This window comes from Lissotriton vulgaris, chromosome 7 (assembly GCF_964263255.1).
Source record: "Lissotriton vulgaris chromosome 7, aLisVul1.2, whole genome shotgun sequence".
Taxonomy (NCBI): domain Eukaryota; kingdom Metazoa; phylum Chordata; class Amphibia; order Caudata; family Salamandridae; genus Lissotriton; species Lissotriton vulgaris.
Genome location: NC_141695.1, coordinates 785,957,251 through 785,980,321, shown reverse-complemented (window position 1 = coordinate 785,980,321; position 23,071 = coordinate 785,957,251). Strand labels below are relative to the sequence as shown.

The window sequence follows — 23,071 nt, the reverse complement described above, 5'->3', positions numbered from 1 at the left end:
AGAGCCCTTCTGATTGGCTGTTGATCTACAGTAATTCCCTCATTGTTCCAAAGTGGTGCATCCTTATGAACTGTACTATCCGCTCTCAAGAGTCAGTGCAAGTTCTCTCCAAGCTGCCCACATAGCCCTTATGGTCGAGGGACAAAGCGGGCTGCTGAGACATGAGTATTGTACAAAATACCTAAACCTACAGAAGTCTTAGCAATATTCCACTCATGTGCCACCCACTGTGTTTGATCATCAATATGAGCCAACGATAAGCCAGTTGCAAAAAATGTTGAGCCAAATAGTAAAGCCGCATGTCAGGAAGCTGAAGTACGCCTGATCTAGAATCTACATACAACCTTGACGATTTAAGTCATGGTTTTCTGCCTGCGCAGATAAACCTCTTTATGCTCTGTTTTATAGCAAGAAGGGTACGTGAAGGAATAATCAAAGGCAGCATGCCAAAAACCTAGTTGAATCTGGGAGCAGTCACCATCTAAAAAGAGACCTCGAAGGCAAACCATCTCACAAAGTCCTGTTCCATTTTATTCATCAATAGCTGGATACTATCTAATCCTCTGTGTATCAACAGACCCAAATACTTCAAACCTGAGTTCTTTCATGTGAGATCAAAATAGTCTTGTATGGTGCTCTGGTTTCTTCTTGAGAGTAACATCACCTCAGACTTAGACCAATTTATTTTATACCCAGAGAAGACAGAAAAAACTCAATTAGTCATGAGTTGGGGAGCTGAGGGGGCTGACTTCCTACCTTGACAACTTAGTTGTTAGAGGCGGACTTGACTTAAGTAGTTATTAACCACTTCCGGACTACGGCAAATCGTACATCATCTATTGAGCTCACTATCAACGTGTCAAATTCACACCTGACTCCTTCTCGGATGCTCTCTTTCATCGGAGCCGTTCTGGACATGAATTGGTTTTGTCCCTGTCCCCTGGGGAAGAGAGTCCAGGACATACAGGTTCTGATCCCAAACTTCCATCCTTGGTGCTGGATTTCAGTGAGGTCAACTCTGGGGCTGCTGGGACTGCTGGCCTCCTGCATCCTGCTGGTTGAGCAGTCCAGGGGCATGTGTGAGCTCTTCAGTGGTATGTGAAGTCTCAGTGGACCCAACATTAAGTGACCTTTCTAATTACCTCCAGATTTCGGAGGAACTACAAAAGACATGCAGTGGTGGTTATGGGACCTCAATTGGGTCAGCGACTGAACTCTCTCCCTTCCCCACCAGTGGTGCTAGTGGGTACCAATGCATCGATTCTGGGTGAGGGTGTGTAGAAATCAGTTTTTTGATTGAGGGTTGAAAAAGTTTTTTGATTGAGGGTTGAAAACTTTTCTCAAGCAACAACCACAATCCTTGTCAGGGTGAACCACTCAAGTCACTAAATTAAACTGTGCTTAACCGTTTGGTAGATTGACACAAAATCAGTCAAGCTTAACTTAGAGGCACTGTATTAAGTATTTATGCAGCACACAAACAGCAATAAAGTAAAAACACAACACAAGAAATATCCTATTCCAATTTAGAAAATGGAGTGAATAAATAAAATGAGACCACATTTACAAAAATCCAATCATTAGAACTTTACATATGCAATTTTAAAGGTTTAAGTAAAAAATAGCTTCAAGAAGCAGAAAGCGCTAACTGTGGATATGTGGTCACGCTAGACTGGGACAAGGTCATAAATTCAAGCCGACTGCGATGGAGAGCAGATCGGATACAGGGACCATGTTAGTCCCACTGAAAATTACCTTCTCCCAGACCTGTACGCAGAGTTCAAAACTTCAAGATTTCACACGAGGAGCTCAGCTAGTGTCAGCCAAGGATCCAAGACCTGGAGAGGCTTGTCTTCGGTATCAGGAACTCCCTATAGCAGAGGCCAGCAGGACGGTCCAGTTTTGAGGTCTAGGCAGATCGAGTTGCAGGGCCAATTGCAGGTCGAGGCACTGCTAGTTGCAGCAGAACAACTGGGTGGTTGCAGGGAGGCCTCTGGAGATTGTTGTGTCCCTGTAGCTCAGAATAGAAGGTCTGCTAGCTAACCCCTGGAGTCCTTCAGTTTAGCCTGGTATGATGGAGGGTCGAGTCTCAGAGAGCCAGGCAGGCTTTAAGCAGCAAGGTAACAAAGTAGGCCTCAATCTGAAGGGCAGTCCTCTGAAAGCAGATGGGAAGCCTCTGAAGAACAAAGCCGATCTCAACCAACAGGGCAGTCTTCTGAGGAAGAAGTTAGGCCTCAAGCAGCAGCGCAGTCCTATGATATCAGCAAGTCAGACCTCTGAAGAACAAGGTGGGTTTCAAGCAGCAGGTTAGTCCTCTTGTGAACAAGACAGGCTTCAGGCAGCAGTGCATTCCTATGGGGAACAAGGCAGTCATTCTGTAATGTCCACAGGTCCAGGAGTGTGCTGATGAGTGGCTCAGAAAGTCCAAAATTAATGCCTGGTGCCACCCTTTAAAGTGGAGGAAACCTCTAGTCCACCCTCCCCTTCTCTCCCCAACATCTGATTCAGAAAAGTTTCTTACTTCAACTTTCTTCCCTTGTCCAGGCTCCAATATGTCTATGGTGACAAAAGGCTGGTGTCAAGTTCCTTTGTGATTGTGTTGGAGGCAGCCATTTGAAATGTAAGTAAGGCTGGGAACAGCTCCATCCAACTATACCCGGGTCCTAGTGTTCACTCTCAGGGCCAAGTACTCATCTACCTATGGGAGATGTAGGCCTCACAGTAGTGAAAAGCATTTTTGATAGGTTTTCACTACCAGGACATATAAAACTTAAAAACACATGATGACCACATTTTTAGATACGCTGCAGCCTGCCTTAGGGGCTGTTTAGGGCCTACCTTAGAGATGATTTATATGTATTAAAAAGGAGGTTTAGATCTGGCAAAAGGTTTATTTTATCAGGTCAAAATTTGCTTTTTTTAAGCTGCACACAGCCTGCAGTGGCAGGCTTGAGTCATGTTTTACAGTGCTACGTAGGTGGGTGTCAAACTAAGTGCTGCCGGCCCCCATGTGGCATTTAATGTGCAGTCCCACTGAGTACATGTAGTACCACTTTGCCAGGGACTTATAAGTAAATTAAATGTGACAATAAGGTGTAAGTCAGTTTTAACATTTGTAAAGGAGAGAGCACAAGCACTTTAGTTTTGGTTAGCAGTGGTAAAATGCACAGAAACCTAATGCCAACACAAACCAATTTCAGCAACCAGGTGGGGAGAAGGCAAAACATTTGGAGGAAGACCACACCAAGACTTTCGGGTCTGACAGGTTGGCCATCTGGGAGAGGTGGAGATCAGACTCCTCTGGCCCCCAGCAAAGTCCTTATTTCGTATCAACCTTCGAACCCTGTGGTAGGAGGCCCTACAGCTCTGGAAATGGCATTGCCCCTCAAGGTATTTTCCTGATGGTGAACCACCTAGTAGGATCATTGAATGCCAGGGCGGACAAGCTCAGCCGTCGATGCCTTGCAGATCACAAATGACAGTTATCCACCTGCAGGTGGTGAAAGGTCTCTTCCACAAATTGGGAGATCCTTGGCTCAATATGTTCACCACTGCCGAGAATGAACAAAGTCTGCACTTCTGTGCGTTGGAGTTTTCAAGGCTTCTCTTGCCCACAGATGCATGCCATCTCGAGTCGAACTCTGGACTTCTAAATGCCTGTCAGCCAATACCACTCCTGCTCTGATTTCTCAAGAAGATCAGGACTGACAGACCCAAGTCATCCTAGGGTCTCCAGATTAGGCATAGAGTATGGTATACAGAACTTCTGGACTTAAGCATCTGTCCTCTGATCAGGCTGCCCTTCCAGGAGAACTTCCTATTGCAGCAGCAGGGTAGGGTTCTACACCTGGGCAGTTGCAATCTCCACCTTCATGCTAGGAGATTGAGCAGCAACAGCTGAACACCTTCGACCTTCCTCCAGAGGTGGTTGATGTAATCTTGCAGCCAGGCATCCCTGAACAAAAACTGTTTATGCATGTCATTAGGAACAATTTCTGGCTTGGTGCAGTGCTCAGCAGATAAACTCCCTCCAGGCAAAGTTATCTGCATTTTCTTATTTGTAATGTCCCTTGCCCAGTAAGGCTTTGCTCTGGGCACAGTTTAAGGGTACCTTTTGGTTCTTTCTGCTTTTTTTTTGTTTTTTTTTTTTTTGTTTAAGTCTCCAGTTATTCCTCCGGGTCTAGCCAGCTCTATATAAAACTTTTCAAATAAATAATGCACCTTTTGAAAGGTTTACATTTGTTTCCTACCTCTTCCTTTGTCATTCCTCAATAGGACCATAACTTGGTCCCGACATATATAATTGGCACTCCTTTTGAGCAGCTACACAGCTGCCTTTTGCGGCTTCTCACTTTAAGGACGTGTTCCTCATTGGTATAACATGGCGTGTATGTGCGCTTCAAGTTATCTGAGTCAGCCCGCCATACGCCACCTTCTTCCCCAGCAGGCTGGTTTTGTGGGTACGGGCATCTTTCTTGCCTAAAGTTGTGAAGCCATTCCTTGTCGGTCAGAACATCTTCTTGCCCAGAGGTCTATCCCTGACCTCACCCATCTAAGGATGAGAGGCTCCATCACTTGGACGACAAAAGAGTGCTGATTTTTTTCATTTATCGTACTAAAGAACAACAGGTATATGATCAGCTCTTTGTAGGCTTCTATGGAGTGAAAAAAGGCAGGGCTGTGCATAACAGAACCATTTCCTGCCTGATTGTGCTCTGCATTAAGATCTGCTATGCAGTGGCTAAAAAGTAACCTCCAGAAGGACTGCATGCTTATTCTGCCAGAGCCAAAGCTGCTACAATTGCGTTGGCACACAGAGTCCCTGTCCTGGATATTTGACAGATGGCTACATGGGTTTATCTCCATATGTTCAGAAAGCACTATTGTCTGGACAGTAAGGTCCACAAGAGGGGCATTTTGCTTGCTCGGCCCTGCAGAACTTTCTGGATTGAGTCTATCCACAGACCCACCTCCTAATAGGTACTGCTTTGGTATCTAATCAAAAGGAGAATAATCTAGGGCTAGAAGTCTTTATCAGAAGAACAAGTTATGGTAATGCTCTTTGTGGTAAAGAGACAATCTAGCCGCAGATTTCTCAGCGACCCTCCTGTTCTCCCCGTTTTGTGGTTGAACACAATCAAGTAATAAGATCCCAAGTCTAGGAATCTGCATACTGTTAACACCTATTTGCTTTTGGGGCATAGACACTCTTGAATGCAGCTGATGTCAGCGCACGGGAGTGGTGCCAATCTCAATCTAGGCTCCGCAAATAATTTTTGGACCAGAACAGTGTCATTCCACATACTGGTGTAGAGGTGCTGCTGCAAAGTTTCCGGATCCAGTTTGATTCCTAGGCAAAATTCAAAACGTGAGGAATCTGCGACTGGATAGCGTATCTACCAGAAAGAGTGTTACTGAAGGTAAGTAACTTATTCATTGAACAATGCAAGGGTCATAGGCTTGACCTCAAGTTACAAAAAACATTTAACCTTTCTAGCTCTGTTTCAGATAATGCTTGGATTTCTTTGCATATTAACTGTGTGCCTTTTGTTTTTCGCCCACTCACAGCACAGTCCATTCTTTGCTGAGCAGCTGACAGCCTTCCAGGTGTGGCTAACTATGGGTGTCGAGAACCGAAACCCACCTGAGCAGCTGCCCATCGTCCTGCAGGTGAGTCTTGTGCCACCTTACTCGCATCCATTTGCTGTTTGTGCATCCTTTGACCACACCAGTGTTATGAGATTATTGTGTTTTTGTGGGTGATCTTAAAGCCTGTTTGTGTGGATCACTGTGTGCTTACTCCTTGCTGAATATGAGTTTAGACTGCAATTCTCAATCAGACACGCTCTGCAGGTTGATCAATTTCCCAGCATTGGTACTCTACCAGGATTCGTTACCAGCTTTTTCTGTGTGTGTTTAGGGTGGGCAGACAGAAGGTATCCTCAGTATCTGAAAGAAACAGGTTAGTGTTAGATTCCTTACCTTAGAATATCCCCCGGTGTCAGGCTGGATCCGGAAAGTTTTCGTCAGCAGTACCCTTGGGCGTCGGTAGGCGTCGTCTGCGGCTCCGTGTCCGTCGGCGCCGGGATGACGTCGTCGGAGTACTTAGACGCCGCCCTCGCGTGCTGACGTCAGTTCTTCTTTTTTCCGCGCCAGCTAGCGCAGATCCGGGAAGAGCAGTACTCTTAGTCATTTTTTGACTAACTTTTTGATCTATTTCGGATCTCTTTTTCGAGTTGACTTCGACTCCTGGTGCCATAGGTATGCCTGGCTTCAAGCCATGCCACGCCTGTCACCGCCTGATGTCGGTGACCGACCCCCACCGTCGGTGTCCGAATGCCGGGCCTTGACTTCGAAAGCTAGGCGGGAATGGTCCCGCAAGCTACTTGAGATCCGGCAGTCGGCTCCTCGCCGCTCGAGGTCCCGGTCGAGGAGGAGGTCAAGGGTCCAGTCGCGGAGCCGCAGTCGTCGCTCTTAAAGTCATCGCCAGCTCTAGTTGGGCTCCAAGTCCTCCGGTAAGTCAAGGCACTCCAAGAAGAAGTCGAAGAGGCGACATTGCTCTTCTGACTCCCCTCACGCGGCTGAGGGTTCGGGCGACACTGCCCGCGCAGCACCGTCTGAGCCACAGGTGCCACTCCCAGGCCCATACCCTCCGGTCCCTGGCCTGCGAGCGGAGCCGGAGGAGATTTGTGATTTCCTCATTGCCATGAGGACTCATGGCACTGAGTTAAGGCCTGCCGGTGTGCCTTCGGGCCCTGCAGTCCCAACTTAGGGCCTAGGTGGGTGGCTCCGGCGCCGTCAGGTGCTTCAGCCCCGGTGCAGTCGTCGACTTCGGTCCCGACGCCGTCGGCCCTACGTGGGATCCGTGCCTGGATCCCTGCCGATGCCAGTTGACCTTACAACCTCTCCGCAGGTGCCGACCCCCATGGTGTCGCTCCCGGCGCCGTCCTCTAACAACATCGGCCCCAGTTTCAGCCCCCGTCCGAGTCCGGCGTCGGAAAGGCGCCGCTCGGCGCCGTCTCCGGTGACGATGGGTGAGGCCTTCACCTACTACCCGGCTCCGTCATTCCAGCCTGTTTACCAGGACACGTATGAAGGGGAGGACTTGGAGGGGTCTGAGGACCCACTGGTACAGCAGTGCCAGTTGAGCCAGGACTAGGCAGATGAGCTAGGGGAGGCCAGTGGTCTGGACACATCCCCTGACACTGGATTCATCTCCTCCCTCCGTGGCTACGGAGGAGGGTGCCACTTTTGGTGTGGTGTTGCACAGGGCAGCCAAAGCCTTGGCCCTTGAGCTCCCTGCTGCGGCCGTGAGGACTAACCACCTCACGGAGGTGCTTCAGCCGCCAGTAAGCTCCTCGGAGCCTCTACTACCGTTCAATGAGTCCCTCACTGTCGTTCTGTTGGGCACCTGGTCCAAGCCCTCCACAGTGCCCCCTGTGGATCGGAATGTGGCCCGACGCCACCGCCTGCCTCAGGTCGAGCCTATCTTTCTGTCCGTGCACCCCACCCCGAGAGCCTGGTGATCCAGGCTACTACGTCCCAGACCGCAGTCCCAACCGCTCCCCCCAGATCTGGAATCCAAAAGGTTTGATCAGTTTGAGAAGAAACTGTTCTCCTCATTGAGTTTGGAGTCGCGGTCTATTAACACCACTTGCCTTTTGGGCCGTTATACCCACTCTTTGTGGGACACAGTTGCGGACGTGCTGCCACAGTGCCCAGAGGAGGCCCGGACCCGGCTCGCCAAAGCCCTTGCAGAAGGGCGGGATGCAGCGTGTTATTCCATCAGGTGTGGACTGGATTCCACAGACTCGCTGGGAAGGGATATTTCCGCGACTGTGGCGGTTCACCGCCACGCCTAGCTGAGGTCCGCCAATTTCTCGGGCGATGTCCAGGCCACGCTCATCGACATGCCCTTTGATGGCCGTCGCCTCTTTTGCGACAAAGCAGACAGTGCGCTTGAGCGTTTCAAGGACTCAAGGGCTACGGCCAAGTCCTTGGGCCTGTCGGGCCAGCGCCAGCAAACTTCTGCTTTTCGCCCCTTTCGTAGCCAAGAAAGGGGCACCCCCACACGTCCTGCCAGCTACAGGCCGCAGAACCAGCCTCAACGCGGCCGCAAACGTGGTAACCGCTGTGGGGGTGCCGGGGGACAACGGCAAGGTCAGTCCACATCCGCTCCGGCAGCATCTGCCTCAAAGCCTTCCTAGTCTGACCTTTCAGGCCCATTCGTCGCCAGTGGGGAGCAGGGTCCGCCATCACTTCCTCCACTGGTGCTCCATCACGTCGGACAGGTGGGTGCTGCAAATCGTCCGAAGGGGCTACTCCCTCCCCTTAAAGGCGACCCCTCCAGCCAGGCCACCGCATGTCGGGGGATCACTTGCAACTTCTGCAGGAGGAAGTTATGGCCCTCTTGGCCAAGGGGGCCATCGAGCGTGTTCCTAGGCCAGAAGTAGGATGTGGTTGCTACTCCCACTACTTTCTGGTACCCAAGAAGTGCAAAGGAGGCCTACGCCCTATCTTGGACCTCCGGAGCGTCCATGGCTTCCTCCGGAAGGAGAAGTTCAAGATGCTGACTTTGACTCTGGTCCTAGCTGCCCTAGACCCTGGAGACTGGATTGTAGCATTGGACTTGCAGGACGCATATTTCCACATCCCCGTCCTGCCGGCGCTAACTGAGGTCACGGCAGGCCATGAGCACTTTCAGTTTACCGTGCTCCCCTTCGGCCTTACCAGCGCCCCTCGGGTGTTCACGAAAGTGATGGCGGTGGTCGCCGCTCATCTGCGCAGATCAGGGGTCCCAGTCTTCCCCCTACATCGATGACTGGTTGTTGAAGGCGGGCTCGCCCCAAACAGTCGTTTCCCACCTCCAGACTACGGCCGACCTCCTGCACTTGCTGGGGTTCTCCATCAACGTGCCAAAGTCGCACATGTGCCTCTCTTAGAAGCTCCTTTTCATCGGAGCGGTTCTGGACTCGGCGCAGTTTTGGGTTTATCCCCCGAACTGCGGGTTCGGGATATTCAGGCTCTGATTCCGATCTTTCAGCCTTTATCCCGAGTTTTGGTCAGGTTGACACTGCAACTCCTGGGGCTAATGGCCTCCTGCGTCCTCCTGGTGCATCACGCCAGGTGGCGGATGCAGGCTCTGCAGTGGGACTTGAAGTTTCAGTGGGCACAGCATCAGGGCAACCTGTCTGACCATGTCCTGATCTTGGAGGACACTGCGAGTCAGTTGCAGTGGTGGCTCACGAACCGCGATTGGGTCAGTGGCAGATCCCTCTCCCTACCCTAACCGGAGCACGTAGTAGTGACAGATGCGTCCCTCCTGGGATGGGGGGGGGCCACATGGAGAGGCGGAGATCAGAGGACTCTAGTCTCTGGCGGAGTTCCGGCTCCATATCAACCTTCTGGAGCTGCGTGCGATCCGTCTTGCACTGAAGGCATTCCTTCCCTCTGTCCGGGGAAGTGTAGTGCAAGTGTTCACGGACAACACCACCGCCATGTGGTACTGTAACAAACAAGGCGGGTGGGGTTGTGAACCCTTTGTCAGGAGGCTCTGCTCCTCTGGACATGGCTGGAACACCAGGGCGTCACCCTTGTGGTTCAACACCTGGCAGGTTCTCTGAACGCTAGGGCGGACGAACTCAGCCGCCGGTGCATGATGGATCACGAATGGCGTCTGAACTCGGACGTGGCGCAAGGTCTCTTTCAGCAGTGGGGAGAGCCTTGGTTAGATCTATTCGCCACCGAAGAGAACGCGCAGTCATCAATTCTGCGCCTTGGAATTTCCAAGGCGGCACTCACTCGGAGATGCTTTTCATCGCGAGTGGGGCTGCGGTCTGTTGTACGCCTTTCCTCCTATACCACTTCTGCCCATAGTGCTGAAGAAGATCATGCGAGACCAAGCCCAAGTCATCCTAGTGGCTCCGGACTGGGCATGAAGATACTCTTATCCCGAGGTACTCAGCATGTGTGTCGATTCCCCAATTCGTCTGCCTCTTCAGGAGGACCTTCTGTCGCAGCAGCATTGGGCGGTCCTCCACCTGAACCTGTCCAGTCTCCACCTACATGCGTGGAGATTGAGCGGCGACAGTTGAGGCAATTTGACTTGCCTCCTGAAGTCTGTGATGTGATTCTGGCAGCCACGCGTCCCTCCACAAAATCAGTATATGCCTGCAGGTGGAACAAATTTGTGGCATGGTGCACAGCAAAGGCTGTGGATCCACTCTCTGCCCCCCTTTCAGAGGTTCTCCTCTTTCTTCTTTCTCTTGCCCAGCAGGGCTCTGCTCTGGGCACTATCAAAGGCTACCTCTTGGCCATTTCAGCATTCTTAAGGCTTCCTGAACAGCCTTCTCTTTTCAAGTCCCCTGTTGTAAATAGATTCTTGAAAGGCATCACACACATGTTTCCTCCTGTTCCTTTCGTGATGCCTCAGTGGGACTTGAACCTTGTACTGACTTACCTGATGTGTTCTCCCTTTGAGCCACTTCGTAACTGTCCTCTTCGTTTTCTGACTTTTAAAACAGCGTTCCTGGTTACCATCACCTCTGCCAGGAGAGTGAGTGAGCTCCAGGCTTTATCTTCTAAGCCTCCTTTCCTCTCTGTCCATCCGGACAAAGTTGTTCTGAGGAGTCGTCCTTCTTTCCTTTCCAAGGTAGTCACAGCCTTTCATATCGGGCAGTCCATCACCCTGCCCCACCTTCTTTCCGCCTCCGCATCCCTCGAAAGAGGAAGAGAGGCTCACCGTCTGGACCCAAAACGTGCTCTCTCCTTCTATCTAGACCGCACACGCCAGTTTCGGGTCAACGACTAGCTCTTTGTTGGTTACGTGGGCGCTAGGAAGGGACGGGCGGTGCACAAGCGGACCATCTCTCGGTAGGTCATGTTGTGCATCAAGATCTGTTATTCCTTGGCGAAAAAGGAGCCTCCTGTTGGGCTGCGCGCCCATTCCACTTGGGCCACGGCGGCTACTACTGCCCTGGGTCTGGGAGTCCCCTTGCAGGACATCTGTCAGGCAGCTACGTGGGCATCACTGCACACGTTTGCTAGGCACTACTGCCTGGACAGCCAAGTCCGGAGAGATGGCTTTTTCAGCCGTTCCGTTCTCCAGGACTTTCTGGTGTGATCTTGGTTCGCAGACCCACCACCGGTGTTGGTATTGCTGGGGCATCTATTCTAAGGTAAGGAATCTAACACTAACCTGTTTCTTTCAGATGCACAAGTTACTTACCTTCGGTAACGATATATCTGTTAGAAACTGTAGTTAGTGTTAGATTCCTTACCGCCCCACCCATCCTCCCCTGCGAACCCATATCCAGGGTTAAGGTATCTCCCTTTGAGGGCCCTAGTTTCATGGCACCTGTGTCGGTGTCTATCATGGCTCTGCGTTCCTGGCGCGGAAAGCTATGTACAGGACTGACGTCAGCGCGCGAGGTCGGTGTCTATGTACTTCGACGTCATCCCAGCGATAGCGACGACGGACGCGGAGCCGGAGACGACGCCTGCCGACGCGCAAGGGTACTGCTGACGAAAACTTTCCGGATCCAGCCTGACACCTGGGGATATTCTAAGGTAAGGAATCTAACATTAACTACTGTTTCTTACAGATATACCGTTAGCGAAGGTAAGTAACTTGTGCGTTATGCCCCTCCAGCTTTTATTCATTCTTTCCTGCTCTAGTGACTGTCAATATTTTATAGAGGCTGGGTGGGGGCGGGTCCTAGTATTCCATATAATTCTAGTAGCCCATCTGATTTCAGAATATTGGGTCTTTCCTCTTATCGTTTGATTTGGCTTCTACTGAAGAGGAATCTGCAGTTTAAATAGAAAGGTCAGTTTCTGCATCCATTTGATCCACCCTTGAACTTAGTCTTCTAAACAGTTAATCTCTGGACAAATGGGTTAGCAAGAGAAAAGCTGAAGATTGTTCCGGTTCCCAGATGTCTCTATGTGAGATGAAAAACAAGAGCAAAAGCAGTTTAGGTTTTGCCTTTAGTTTAGCCTAGAGAAATCACTCTCTTGTCTTCTCTCTGGAATTATGTATTTCAGTTTTTTGGGCAAATGTCGATATTCAAGTTAACAACTGTAGAATCAGTTTAGTTGCTGCATGCTACGGAATGAAGTTGTCAAACTGCCTTTTGAGTGTGCACTTAATTTGCACCTGCCATGTGCCAAGTCATCATTCTGCTTTCCGGGAGGTCCCTTTTTAGTAGTATCAACGATTTATCTATTGTTAGTGTTGGTTGTCAGCTAACCTTTAAGGATCTTCGTAGAACATGGTGTATGCATGTGTGTGTCCCGAAAAAGTCTTGATCTCTTGTTTTGGATTCACTGTGGAATTAGCTCCTACTTGGCCTCGGATCACTGCAAAGTGAACTCTCCTTTAGGAAAAAACTCAAGACCTGGCTTTTTCCTCTCTAATGCACTAGTGGGCACAGTAACTCAGTCAGCACTCAGCAAGCAGCGCGTGGAACCCCTTGGGCAGCCATGTGCTTTACAAAACCAAAACCAAAACATAAATATAAACTGTGATGCTCGATTCTTTTTTACTCTACCTGAGTGGGTTGTTCTTGTAATAAGTTAATAGTACTGCTCCATTGGAAAGTTGTTCGCATGTGGGTGCGTATATCTGAGTTAGTCTGTTCTTAATGGTTAGGCTGTTTATTTCAGTGTTGAAAAAGGGGTTTGCTGTTGATGTGGCCAATGTGTCTGCTGTATAATTGTGGTTTGGTGTTGTGTATAACAGTTCTGTAGTAGGGGATCTCTGTGTATAGTCATAATCTAGCTGGGCATTCTGGGATACTGAAAGTTCTAGAAAGTTTTCTTAAAGGCACGGTATCCCTTTTTGAGCCATATAATGACAGCCTACGGGGCTTGTCTGTCCTCCCCTTCTTCTCTATCATTCCCGAGGCTTTGTTGGTAAAATGGGATGTTTTCTCTATGAGGAAAACTTGGCAGGCTGTGCTGTTTGTGGTTTTGGTGGAAAACCTGTGGATATAGGCTGCATTATCTGTCTTTAAATTCTCTCTTAAGTGTCTATGCAGGACTGCATTTTTAGACAGCTTAAGAGATTAGTTTTGATTGCTCCGGGGTCCACGCTCATGAGCAGGACTATTCACTAGATTATGACTATAACAGAGATACCCCTACTACAGAACTGGAGTTGCAGGACAGAAACTACTCCTTTTTGGTGGTATGTCTGTTATGTACTATTAGGATAGAGTGAGTTTAATATTCATTTTGTAAGGCCTGGGCAAGATGTATTGTTTAAAGTGAATGCTTTTGGGAATTCACTAATAGCTATGTGTATCCAATCTGAAATGTATTGGTGGCTTGTTCAGTGTGTTTTGTTAGCATGCTGTAAGTTGATGGTGGGTAGTGTTGGAAACAATGCCGAATCTTATTACAGGCGTGTATCTAGGATATGTTGATGCATGTGATCTGCTATGTCTAATGTCCTGTCTAACAAGTTATGTTTAAGGTTGAACTAAACGTGAAAAGAAATTGCAAGCATTGAAAACTATGTTGGATTTACATGTTAAAAATTGGTCAACTAAATGAACTGTAATGGTACCATGTAGGATCAAAATGACTGGGATACAAATATGAGATAAATCAGTTACATATTTCAGTGCACAGAATGAATCCATATGTTATATCACTTTTCTCATGAGGACGAGCAAATGAGACGAGGCTTTAGTTCTGGCAGTGGGAGGGTTAACATATTGGAGCATTTCCATGTATTTTCACTTCCGTTTCCGAGAATGCAATTTGAAACTTTGTTCTGAAATCCAGTGATTAATCATACCCAGGAAATCAGATAGGGTATTGGGGACTAAAGTATTTATTTTTAGGTCGAGCCTGGGCTGCGTACATACTCTGCTCTGTGAGGCTTGCTGTATTCGATTATGGAATCGAAGCCCCGCCCACTCTCCACTCATATATGTAATTGTCTTTTGTCAGTGCCCTTTGTAAATGGTGACTTCTGATTCGTTAATAGGCTTGTTAGTCCCTCCTTAGTACCACCTTGTCTTCATTTGTAACCTCCCATGAGGACTGGCCCTTTTACTTCCGTTATTACACAGTACGTCTTTTTAGGTTTCGCTGGGGGGCGGAGCCGTTAGGCTCCTCCTCCAGAGAAATCTATTGAGTATAGTAAGCACTATGGAACACGCCCCCCGTCCCATTGGCTAGCTCCATAAATGGAGCCTAGCCATTGGACGAGGGGCCTGTCCATCAATGCCGGACCAGACACGGGGGCGTTCCCGAGATTCTTTGGCTTTGGCGACGTCACGCGACGCCGGGAACGCCCCCGAGTCTGGTCCGGCCGGGCCGTGCTTGCTGCTGTCCTGGCTTGTGTCCCTCCTCCCGCCGTCCCCACGTTTCCCGCCTCCCTCCCAACGTCCGTGTCCTTTCCCGCCCCCCTCGTCCTCTCCCGCCCCCCTCGTCCTCTCCCGCCCGCCCCCCTCGTCCTCTCCGAGGTTTCTTCAGCCGGCCGGCCGGCCAATCCTAGCGCGGCCGGCCGGAAGTGCCCGCCCCCCCGCCGCCCAGGGGAAGAAGGAAGACAGCGGCCCACAAGAAGTATGGCGGCCCACGCGGGGCTCCCGTGGCCTGCCTGGAGGGAGCCCCGGAAGAAGCGGAGGACGTTGCCGGGCAGGTGTTGCCGAGTAGGACAGCTGCAGCCCCGCGCCTCCGCCCACGGTGCCGGCCGGAAGTGCCCGCCCCCCCGCCGCCCAGGGGAAGAAGGAAGACGGCGGCCCACAAGAAGTATGGCGGCCCACGCGGGGCTCCCGTGGCCTGCCTGGAGGGAGCCCCGGAAGAAGCGGAGGACGTTGCCGGGCAGGTGTTGCCGAGTAGGACAGCTGCAGCCCCGCGCCTCCGCCCACGGTGAGTGCTGTGTTGCTCGGGTGTTGCGTGGCTCCGCACGCAGGGTGCACACGGCTGCTGCAGCGGCACGGATCCCCTGAACGGTGTGAGGCTCTCTCTACCGCAGGAACTGCTCTCTGCATTGTCCACCCGGCGCTCTAAGTGGGTCTCTCTGTCTATTTTAAGCCTGAGTGCCCCAGGTGTAGGTAACATAACATTGTTTGGTATTGACGGTGCATGCAAAATACCCATGTGAAGTTCGGCGCAGTGTTTACGAGAGCATTTATACCGAGTCGTTCAACTGGGAGGGGAGAGAGCTACGCCACTTTTTTAACATTTGAGCAAAACAGTTCAATATCTTGTACCAGAATGTATTGCATTTTAACATTTTTGTACACCGTAACAATGTTGGGTGTGGACTCACAGGAAAAGTGAGTTTAAATGTACACATACTTCAGTTTAGGAGCCGATGTCTTTTAACACCATCATCCATCGACACAAACATTCAATATTTCATTTTTGCAAGGCGCAGCATTAATATACTCAGTGTGAGTTTTGGGGACGATGGTTTGCACTGGGCCAAGCTCCTTCACACGATTCCGAATGATGTTTGACACATTACTGATGATTTTAAATCATACATTGATATTTAGCATTTCCGGCCTGTGGGTTCCAGTGGCCGCCCTATCTCGCATAAACGTATGAGATATAGCACTTTTTGTTTACATACGCTGGAAAGCCGCATTAGCTGTGCCAAAGAGCAGAGACCGAACCTGTGATGGCTGTTATAGAAACAAAAACATTATCTAGTGTTTCTTTGGTTAAAAAAGAAAAACACGGATCAAAAACCTCAGCTCTGTAATTCCTGCAGCTTGACAAGGCACAAATACATCTTTTTGGGATTATGTGACTCCACAGCGGCCTGCAAGGGGCAGGGAGCAGACACTATGCATACTGCACAACTATACAGTATACTGGCAGAAGGTATACTTCACGGCTTCCTGCAGGTAGCAGGGAGCAGACACTATCCATACTGCACAACTATACAGTATACTGGCGGAAGGTATACTCCACGGCTGCCTGCAAGTGGCAGGGAGCAGACACTATCCATACTGCACAACTATACAGTATACTGGCGGAAGGTATACTCCACGGCTGCCTGCAGGTGGCGGGGAGCTGGTGCTGTGTATGCTGCACAAATGTACAATATACTGGTGGGCGGTATACTCCTCGACTGCATGCAAGTGGCGGGAAGGTGATGCTGTGTATGCTGTGCAACTATCCAGGATACTGGTGTGTGGTACACCGCACGGCTACCTGAGCTGGCATTGGGCATACTGCACAACTATGCAGTACACTGATGGGTGGTATACCCAGGGCTGCCTGCACACGACATGGAGCTGACGCTGTGTATACAACACAACTTCACAGTGTGCTGGTGGAAGGGTGTACCCCGCGACCGCCTGTAAGACACAGGGATCTGAAGCTATGGATATTGCAGATCTATACGGTATACTGGCAGAATGTAGACTCCACGGCTGCCTGCATAGTACACAGGTGGAATTCTGTGTGCAAGCTACAGCTAGCCAGTTTTATTCCTGTGAAGAGCAAACCTAATCTATCACAGATCCAAGAGGATTGCTGTAAGTAGGTGTATAACTTAATTAACTATTAATATCTGATATTTACAGCATTGTGAAACTACAAGTCAGTAAGGAGGACCTTATAAAACAAGACCTGCCTGTTGCCGCTGTATTATTGAAATCAACCTTAATGCATGAGTCTCCACTGCCCAGCGTGCTGTGCCTTAGTGCGCATTGAGGCGCTGTGTGCAGGCACTCTCTGCAGCAACTTCTGCAATTAAAGAGTTGGGAGTCACACAGCCTCCCGTGCTCTCAGAATTCCAGGCTCCTTGGCCCGGAGATGGGTTTTTTAGTGGTGCTGCTGTTTTATTTGTGCTTTCAATGCCCAAACGTTTGCTTATGTGTCCCCAGAGGTTCTGGACACCACGAGCAGGAGGGATATTTTGGACTGGTTGCAAATATCTAGAGGGATTTGCACCTTATGTGTACACCGAGCCCACCAGACAGTACAAGCCGCCTAATTGAACAAGCATTTACAATGCAACGGTTTCGCCTTTGGAAAAGTTTGACCTATTGGCATTGTAAATGACAAAATTTGTATTTATGTGTTGGTTTTGAAAACAGATAAATAAATGGCATTGTCATTTACATTGCCAATAGCTCTAATTTTTCCAAAGGCGAAACCGTTGCATTGTAAATGCTTGTTTAGTCTCTAAGCACTATTTTCTTTAATGAGTTTCTCCTACTGCAGGCAAAACATGCTTTCCTGCAACATTCAGTGCGCAATACGGTCTCTCACTTTCCAATCCGCCTGGGCCAGTGGCGGCCACTTGTTTGAAATTAAATAGGTCTCGCATTTGCAAGATTTTGAGCTAGTGGCATTGTAAATGAAAATGCCTTTCATTTATGTGTTAATTATCAAAACAGATAAATAAAAGGCATTGTCATTTACAATGCCTATAGCTTAAACTCTCGCAAATGTGAAACCTATTGCCTTGCAAAGGCTTGCTAATATTATGGTTTGCTTATCGTTGCATGATTGTAACATGTCTCCCCAGTTGATCTGATAAGGGAGGCCCAGTGTTTGAGATACATGCTAGATACATGCATGGTCCCCGGGGGCACTATACGCGCTAATGTGAGGTTTGGAAAGGAAAGACTTCATCGATTTCAGCTGCTATGTCTCCACGAGGAAGGATTGTATCCATGTGACCCTGAATATTCTTTTTTGTATGTACAAATCGTGAGTCTGTGCAGATCATTATGCGCCTGTTTATTTCGAGCCCTTCTTGTGTGCTTTTCCCTCTGATATGCCCTTAAGCAGATGGAGTTTGGATTAGCACATTAGGGCTCGTTTTTCCACGGTTAATGGAAATAATTGCGCATTCATTCGGGGCAGCCCCTCAGAGATTGTCTGCTCACCAGTGCGTGTTTACTCACAAAGATCTTTCCGTGATTGTAGTTTTATTCTCTACAGCTCCTCGGTGATTGTGCATTTATTGCGGACACCCTACCAGTGATTTACGGACGGGAGTGGGGTCTTCAAGAAAGTGACAGAGTACTTAATTGAAGTTTCTGAAATTCGTCTTGATTTATCGTTACAGTCTTAGTTTCTTTACAAAAAATAGGCTCCTCATTTTGTATTGCCACGGATGAGAATAAGGCCAGGCGTCTCCAGCAATTAACTCATTAGGTAACGGTAGCTCCCCAACTACATGTAAGTAACTCTCCTGTTTGCACACCATTCCATTAAATTTGAAGATTTTGCTTAGTTTAAGTAATATACATATACCAAAAATGAAAGTGTATATCAGAGACAAAAATGTATTTACTATCAGAACTCAAAAGCTAATATTTAGATAAAAATAGATGAATTAATAAAATATAAAACTGATTTAGGAGTGATAAAGCATATAGCATTGGGGAGATTTTTTTAAACAAATTTTAACACCTATTTAATTTATTTTTTTGAAAAGTTTTATATAGCGCTGGCTAGACCCGGAGGTATCAGAGCGCTTTACATGAGGAAGAACATTGTTTCAGAACATAGTTACACAGTTACATCAGTTGCTGGAGCTTAGTTACATGAGTTACAAAAGCATAGCATAGGCATAAGGATAAACAAAGCAGGCAGGGGGAGAGAAATTCAGGAGAGAGAGGACAGGAATAGGGGAAGTAGATGAATGAAGGAGGGAAGAGGTGGGGAGGGGGTAGGAGACATACCATGGTGACGAGGAAGTAACAGTGTCCGACGTCCGGCTGGGTAGGTGACACCTCCTAGCTGTAAAGTTGCCAGAGACATTGCAGCCATATCTGTATTGTATGTACCCATGTTGAGGCATTCCATTTTGACAAAGCCTTTTTAGGATTTATCTATGCAGCACTCGCACTGTGCTTTAGAAATCTCTTGTCCTTAAAAATCTGAAATGAGGCTTACAGCCTGTCCATTAGTTACCTTTAATTATAATGGATTGGCTCCCACGTCACTCCCGTTTCCTGTCGTCCTATTGGTCAGCGGCTCCTCCTGGCCTCTCGCTTCCCTTGGCCTCTCGCTTACCCTGGGCTTTGGAGTATTTGTCCATGCTGTGGAGCATGCACAAGGTACTGCTTCCTGTGGCGAGTGTTCTACCACTGGCACCAGGTAGTCTTTTTTTGATCTCGCCTGAGACAGCGCATGTGCTGTATCTTCGAGACATTTAGTAAGTGGCTTTTAAAAGTGCCACCGGAGGCTTTTGCTGGCCTACAGCTTGCGTTCACGTGAACGTGCACAGCTGCCATCTGTGTTTTTATTGCTGTAATCAGGCTCCTCTGCTGGCACTACCCCCCTCCCTTTTCCCCCTCCCTCCTGGTTAGCTTCATTTGTGTCTTCTAGCTGTGAAACATGCTCCTCTGCTCGCACTCCCCTTCCCTTCCCCCCTCCTCCCCCTCTGTTTCATTTGTGTCTTCTATCACTGTGAATGCTCCTGCTTCCACCAGGCACACACACCACCAGCCGTCAGTGGTGCACGCTTCCACCAGGCACACACACACACCACCAGCCATCAGTGCATGCTTCCACCAGGCATACACACCAACAGCCATCAGTGCACGCTTCCACCAGGCACACACCCCACCAGCCGTCAGTGCACGCTTCCACCAAGCACACACATCACCAGCCGTCAGTGCACGCTTCAATCAGCCACACACACCATCAACCGTCAGTGCACATTTCCACCAGGCACACACACCAACAGCCGTCAGTGCACGCTTCCACCAGGCACACACACTACTAGCCGTCAGTGCACGCTTCCACCAGGCATACACACCAACAGCAGTCAGTGCACGCTACCACCAGGCACACACACTACCAGCCGTCAGTGTACTCTTCCACCAGGCACACACATCACCAGCCATCAGTGCATGCTTCCACCAGGCACATACACCACAAGCCGTCAGTGCACGCTTCCACCAGGCACACACCACCAGCTGTCAGTGCACGCTTCCACATGGCACACCCACCACCAGCCATCAGTGCACACTTTCACTAGGCACACACACACTACCAGCCTTCACACACTACCAGCCGTCGGTGCACGCTTCCACCTGGCACACACCACCAACCGTCAGTGCCCGCTTCCACCAGACAGACGCACACACACACACCACCAGCTGTCGGTGCATGCTTTCACCAGGCACACTCACCACCAGCCGTCAGTGCCCGCTTTCACCGGGCACACGCACGAACAGCCGTCCATGAACGCTTTCACCAGGCACAAACACCACCAGCCGTCAGTGCACGCGTCCACCAGGCACACACACCACCAGCCATCAGTGCACGCTTCCACCAGGCACACACACCACCAGCCATCAGTGCACGCCTTCACCGGGCACACACACCACCAGCCGTCAGTGCAGCAGGCAGGTTCTTCTCAGAGTTTCTTGGTAAATATGTGTTTGTTGCCTGGGAGGGAGTGGGTCGAGTTTCCTTAAACAGTGCTGAGTATCAGGTGGAGTGCAAAAATCTGAAATGGGGCTTACAGCCTGTTCATCACTTACCTTCAATTATAATGGATTGGCTCCCATGTCACTTGTTTCCTGTCGTCCTTTTGGTCAGCGGCTCCTCCTGGCCTCTCACTTCCCCTGGCCTTTCGCTTCCCCTGGCCTCTCGCTTCCCCTGGGCTTTGGAGTATTTGTCCATGCCGCGGAGCATGCGCAAGGTACTGCTTTCTGTGGCCAGTGTTCTACCACTGGCACCAGGTAGTCTTTTTTAGGTCTCGCCTGAGACAGCGCATGCAAAGTCTCTTCGAGACATTTAGTAAGTGGCTTTTAAAAGTGCCACCAGAGGCTTTTGCTGTCCTACAGCTTGCGTTCACGAGCTTGTGCATGTGCACAGCTGCCATCTGTGTTTTTATTGCTGTAATGTGCTCTTCTGCTTGCACTACCCCCTCCCTATTCCCCCTCCCTCCTGGTCAGCTTCATTTGTGTCTTCTAGCTGTGAATCATGCTCCTCTGCTCGCACTCCCCTTCCCTTCTCCCCCTCAGTTTCATTTGCGTCTTCTATCACTGTGAATGCTCCTGCTTCCACCGGGCACACACACCATCAGTCGTCAGTGCATTCTTTCACCAGGCACACACACCACCAGCCATCAGTGCACGCTTCCACCAGGCATACACACCACCAGTCGTCATTGAACGCTTCCACCAGGCACACACACACCACCAGCCGTCAGTGCGCGCTTGTACCAGGCACACACACCACCAGCTGTCAGTTCACGCTGTCACCGGGCACACACACCACCAGCCGTCGGTGCACGCTTTCACCTGACACACGCACCACCAGCCGCCAGTGCACGCGTCCACCTGCTACACACACCACCAGCCATCAGTGCCTGCTTCCACCAGGCACACACACCACCAGCCGTCAGTGCACACTTTCACCAGGCACACACACTACCAGCCATCACACACTACCAGCCGTCAGTGCATGCTTTCACCAGGCACACACCACCAGCCTTGGGTGCACGCTTTCACCGGGCACACACACCACCAGCCGTCTGTGTACGTTTTCACCCGGCACACACAGCACCAGCCATCAGTGCACGCTTCCACCAGGCACACACACCACCAGCCGTCCGTGCACACTTCCACAAGGCACACACACCACCAGCCGTCGGTGCACACTTCCACCAGGAGCACACACCACCAGCCGTCAGTGCACGCTTCCACCAGGCACACACTCCACCAGCCATCAGTGCACGCTTTCACCGGGCGCACACACCACCACCTTGCTGAGTATGCAGGTGCAGTGCATGAACTCCTGTGCGAGTGAGTCATGTTGCCTGGGGCTCACTCACTCCACACTCGTAAATTGCGCCTGCACCAGGCTTTTTCTCATTTGCAAAGTTCGGCGTATGCGCACAGCTAGGCAGTCTCCACCCCCCTGGGAATGACTGCTTCCTACAACCAGAATGGAAACAACATTCAGAGCAATGAAAACAAGTTCATTTGATGCAAAGTACTGTTAACAAAAACCATGTCCAGCTATTATAGATCTGGCAACTGAAAAAAAACAGCAACAAAAAACGAACCAGCATTGGCATAGCCAATAGGTCTCGCTTTTCGGACCCTATAAGTATTTAGTTATGCAGCAGAATATCCTTGGTGCAGCAACACCAACTGTTGCGTGGCTAAAGAATTATAAGGTACCAAATGCAAGACCTATTGGCTATGCCAATGCTTGTTAATATTTCACATGCACTCCTAAAGAGTTCATGTGTCTGCAGTCCTATCTTTAAACCCTGCCTGCTCCTTCCGCTCTTATTGGTTTCATCAGCACCACTGAACCCGAAGGTTTTGGAGCATTTTACATGAGCTTCATTTACAGTACAAAAGGGCTAACTAACTTTGTTTGCTTTTTTGATCGCTTTGTTAGCTACAGACAAATTACGTTTTTTGTCCAGAATGACAGGATGTCACTGCTGAGCACCAATGGACCTTCCAAAAGACTGATCCTTGATGGCCAAAAATTGCACCAGAGTCTATGGACCCTCGAGTGACATCTGAGTCCGTATTAGTTATCCAAGACGGACACTAACCTTCACCTAAAGAAAAAACGCTGTACCCACTGTGTATGAAAATCAGTAGCCCAGCTGGCCATCTACTGGCTCAAAGAGGACTTCAAGGGACACCAACCCCTGTGGCCAAAGTCACTACACCTTACCCGTGGACTGTGGCGTAACCACAAGGACACCCCTGTTGACCGCAAAACACCCAGAGCATATTTCAGCTTACTGCTTACCGTGCATCAGGGCCACTCCATTGGAGTCTATGGTGGTCTTGATGTAAAGTGTGAAACTGGACTTGAGACTGCTTTGGTCACCAGGTAATTGTCTAAATACTCCTCATTGCCCATCCCTGACTTTCTCCCTATCGGAATTGGTCGTCCAGCTTGTGCCCGGGTAGCCAAACACAACTCTTTCAAACTTATCTAAAGTTCCCAATCTTTACAGTTACCTATGCAACAAGCGAGAGGTTTCAATCTTTGTTTAATCATGTCGGAAAGCAACAGTTAGAAAGCAGCTCACACTATGGCATAATTTTGACTCCGACTGGTTGCAGCTATGTTGTTCCCTCGAAAGCCTGAAGAT

General features: G+C 49.6%; 1 protein-coding gene across 3 annotated transcripts in view; it reads left to right on the top strand.

Annotated features, from left to right (window-relative positions):
• The window catches only part of RPTOR (regulatory associated protein of MTOR complex 1), a 2,217,374-nt gene that overhangs the window by 1,499,619 nt on the left and 694,684 nt on the right, over window positions 1–23,071 (top strand). For all 3 annotated transcript variants that reach the window (XM_086931040.1, XM_086931039.1, XM_086931041.1), the window contains one exon: window positions 5,569–5,670. In XM_086931040.1, the coding sequence (XP_086787166.1) occupies window positions 5,569–5,670 (102 nt within the window). The remainder of the gene's footprint in view (window positions 1–5,568; window positions 5,671–23,071) is intronic.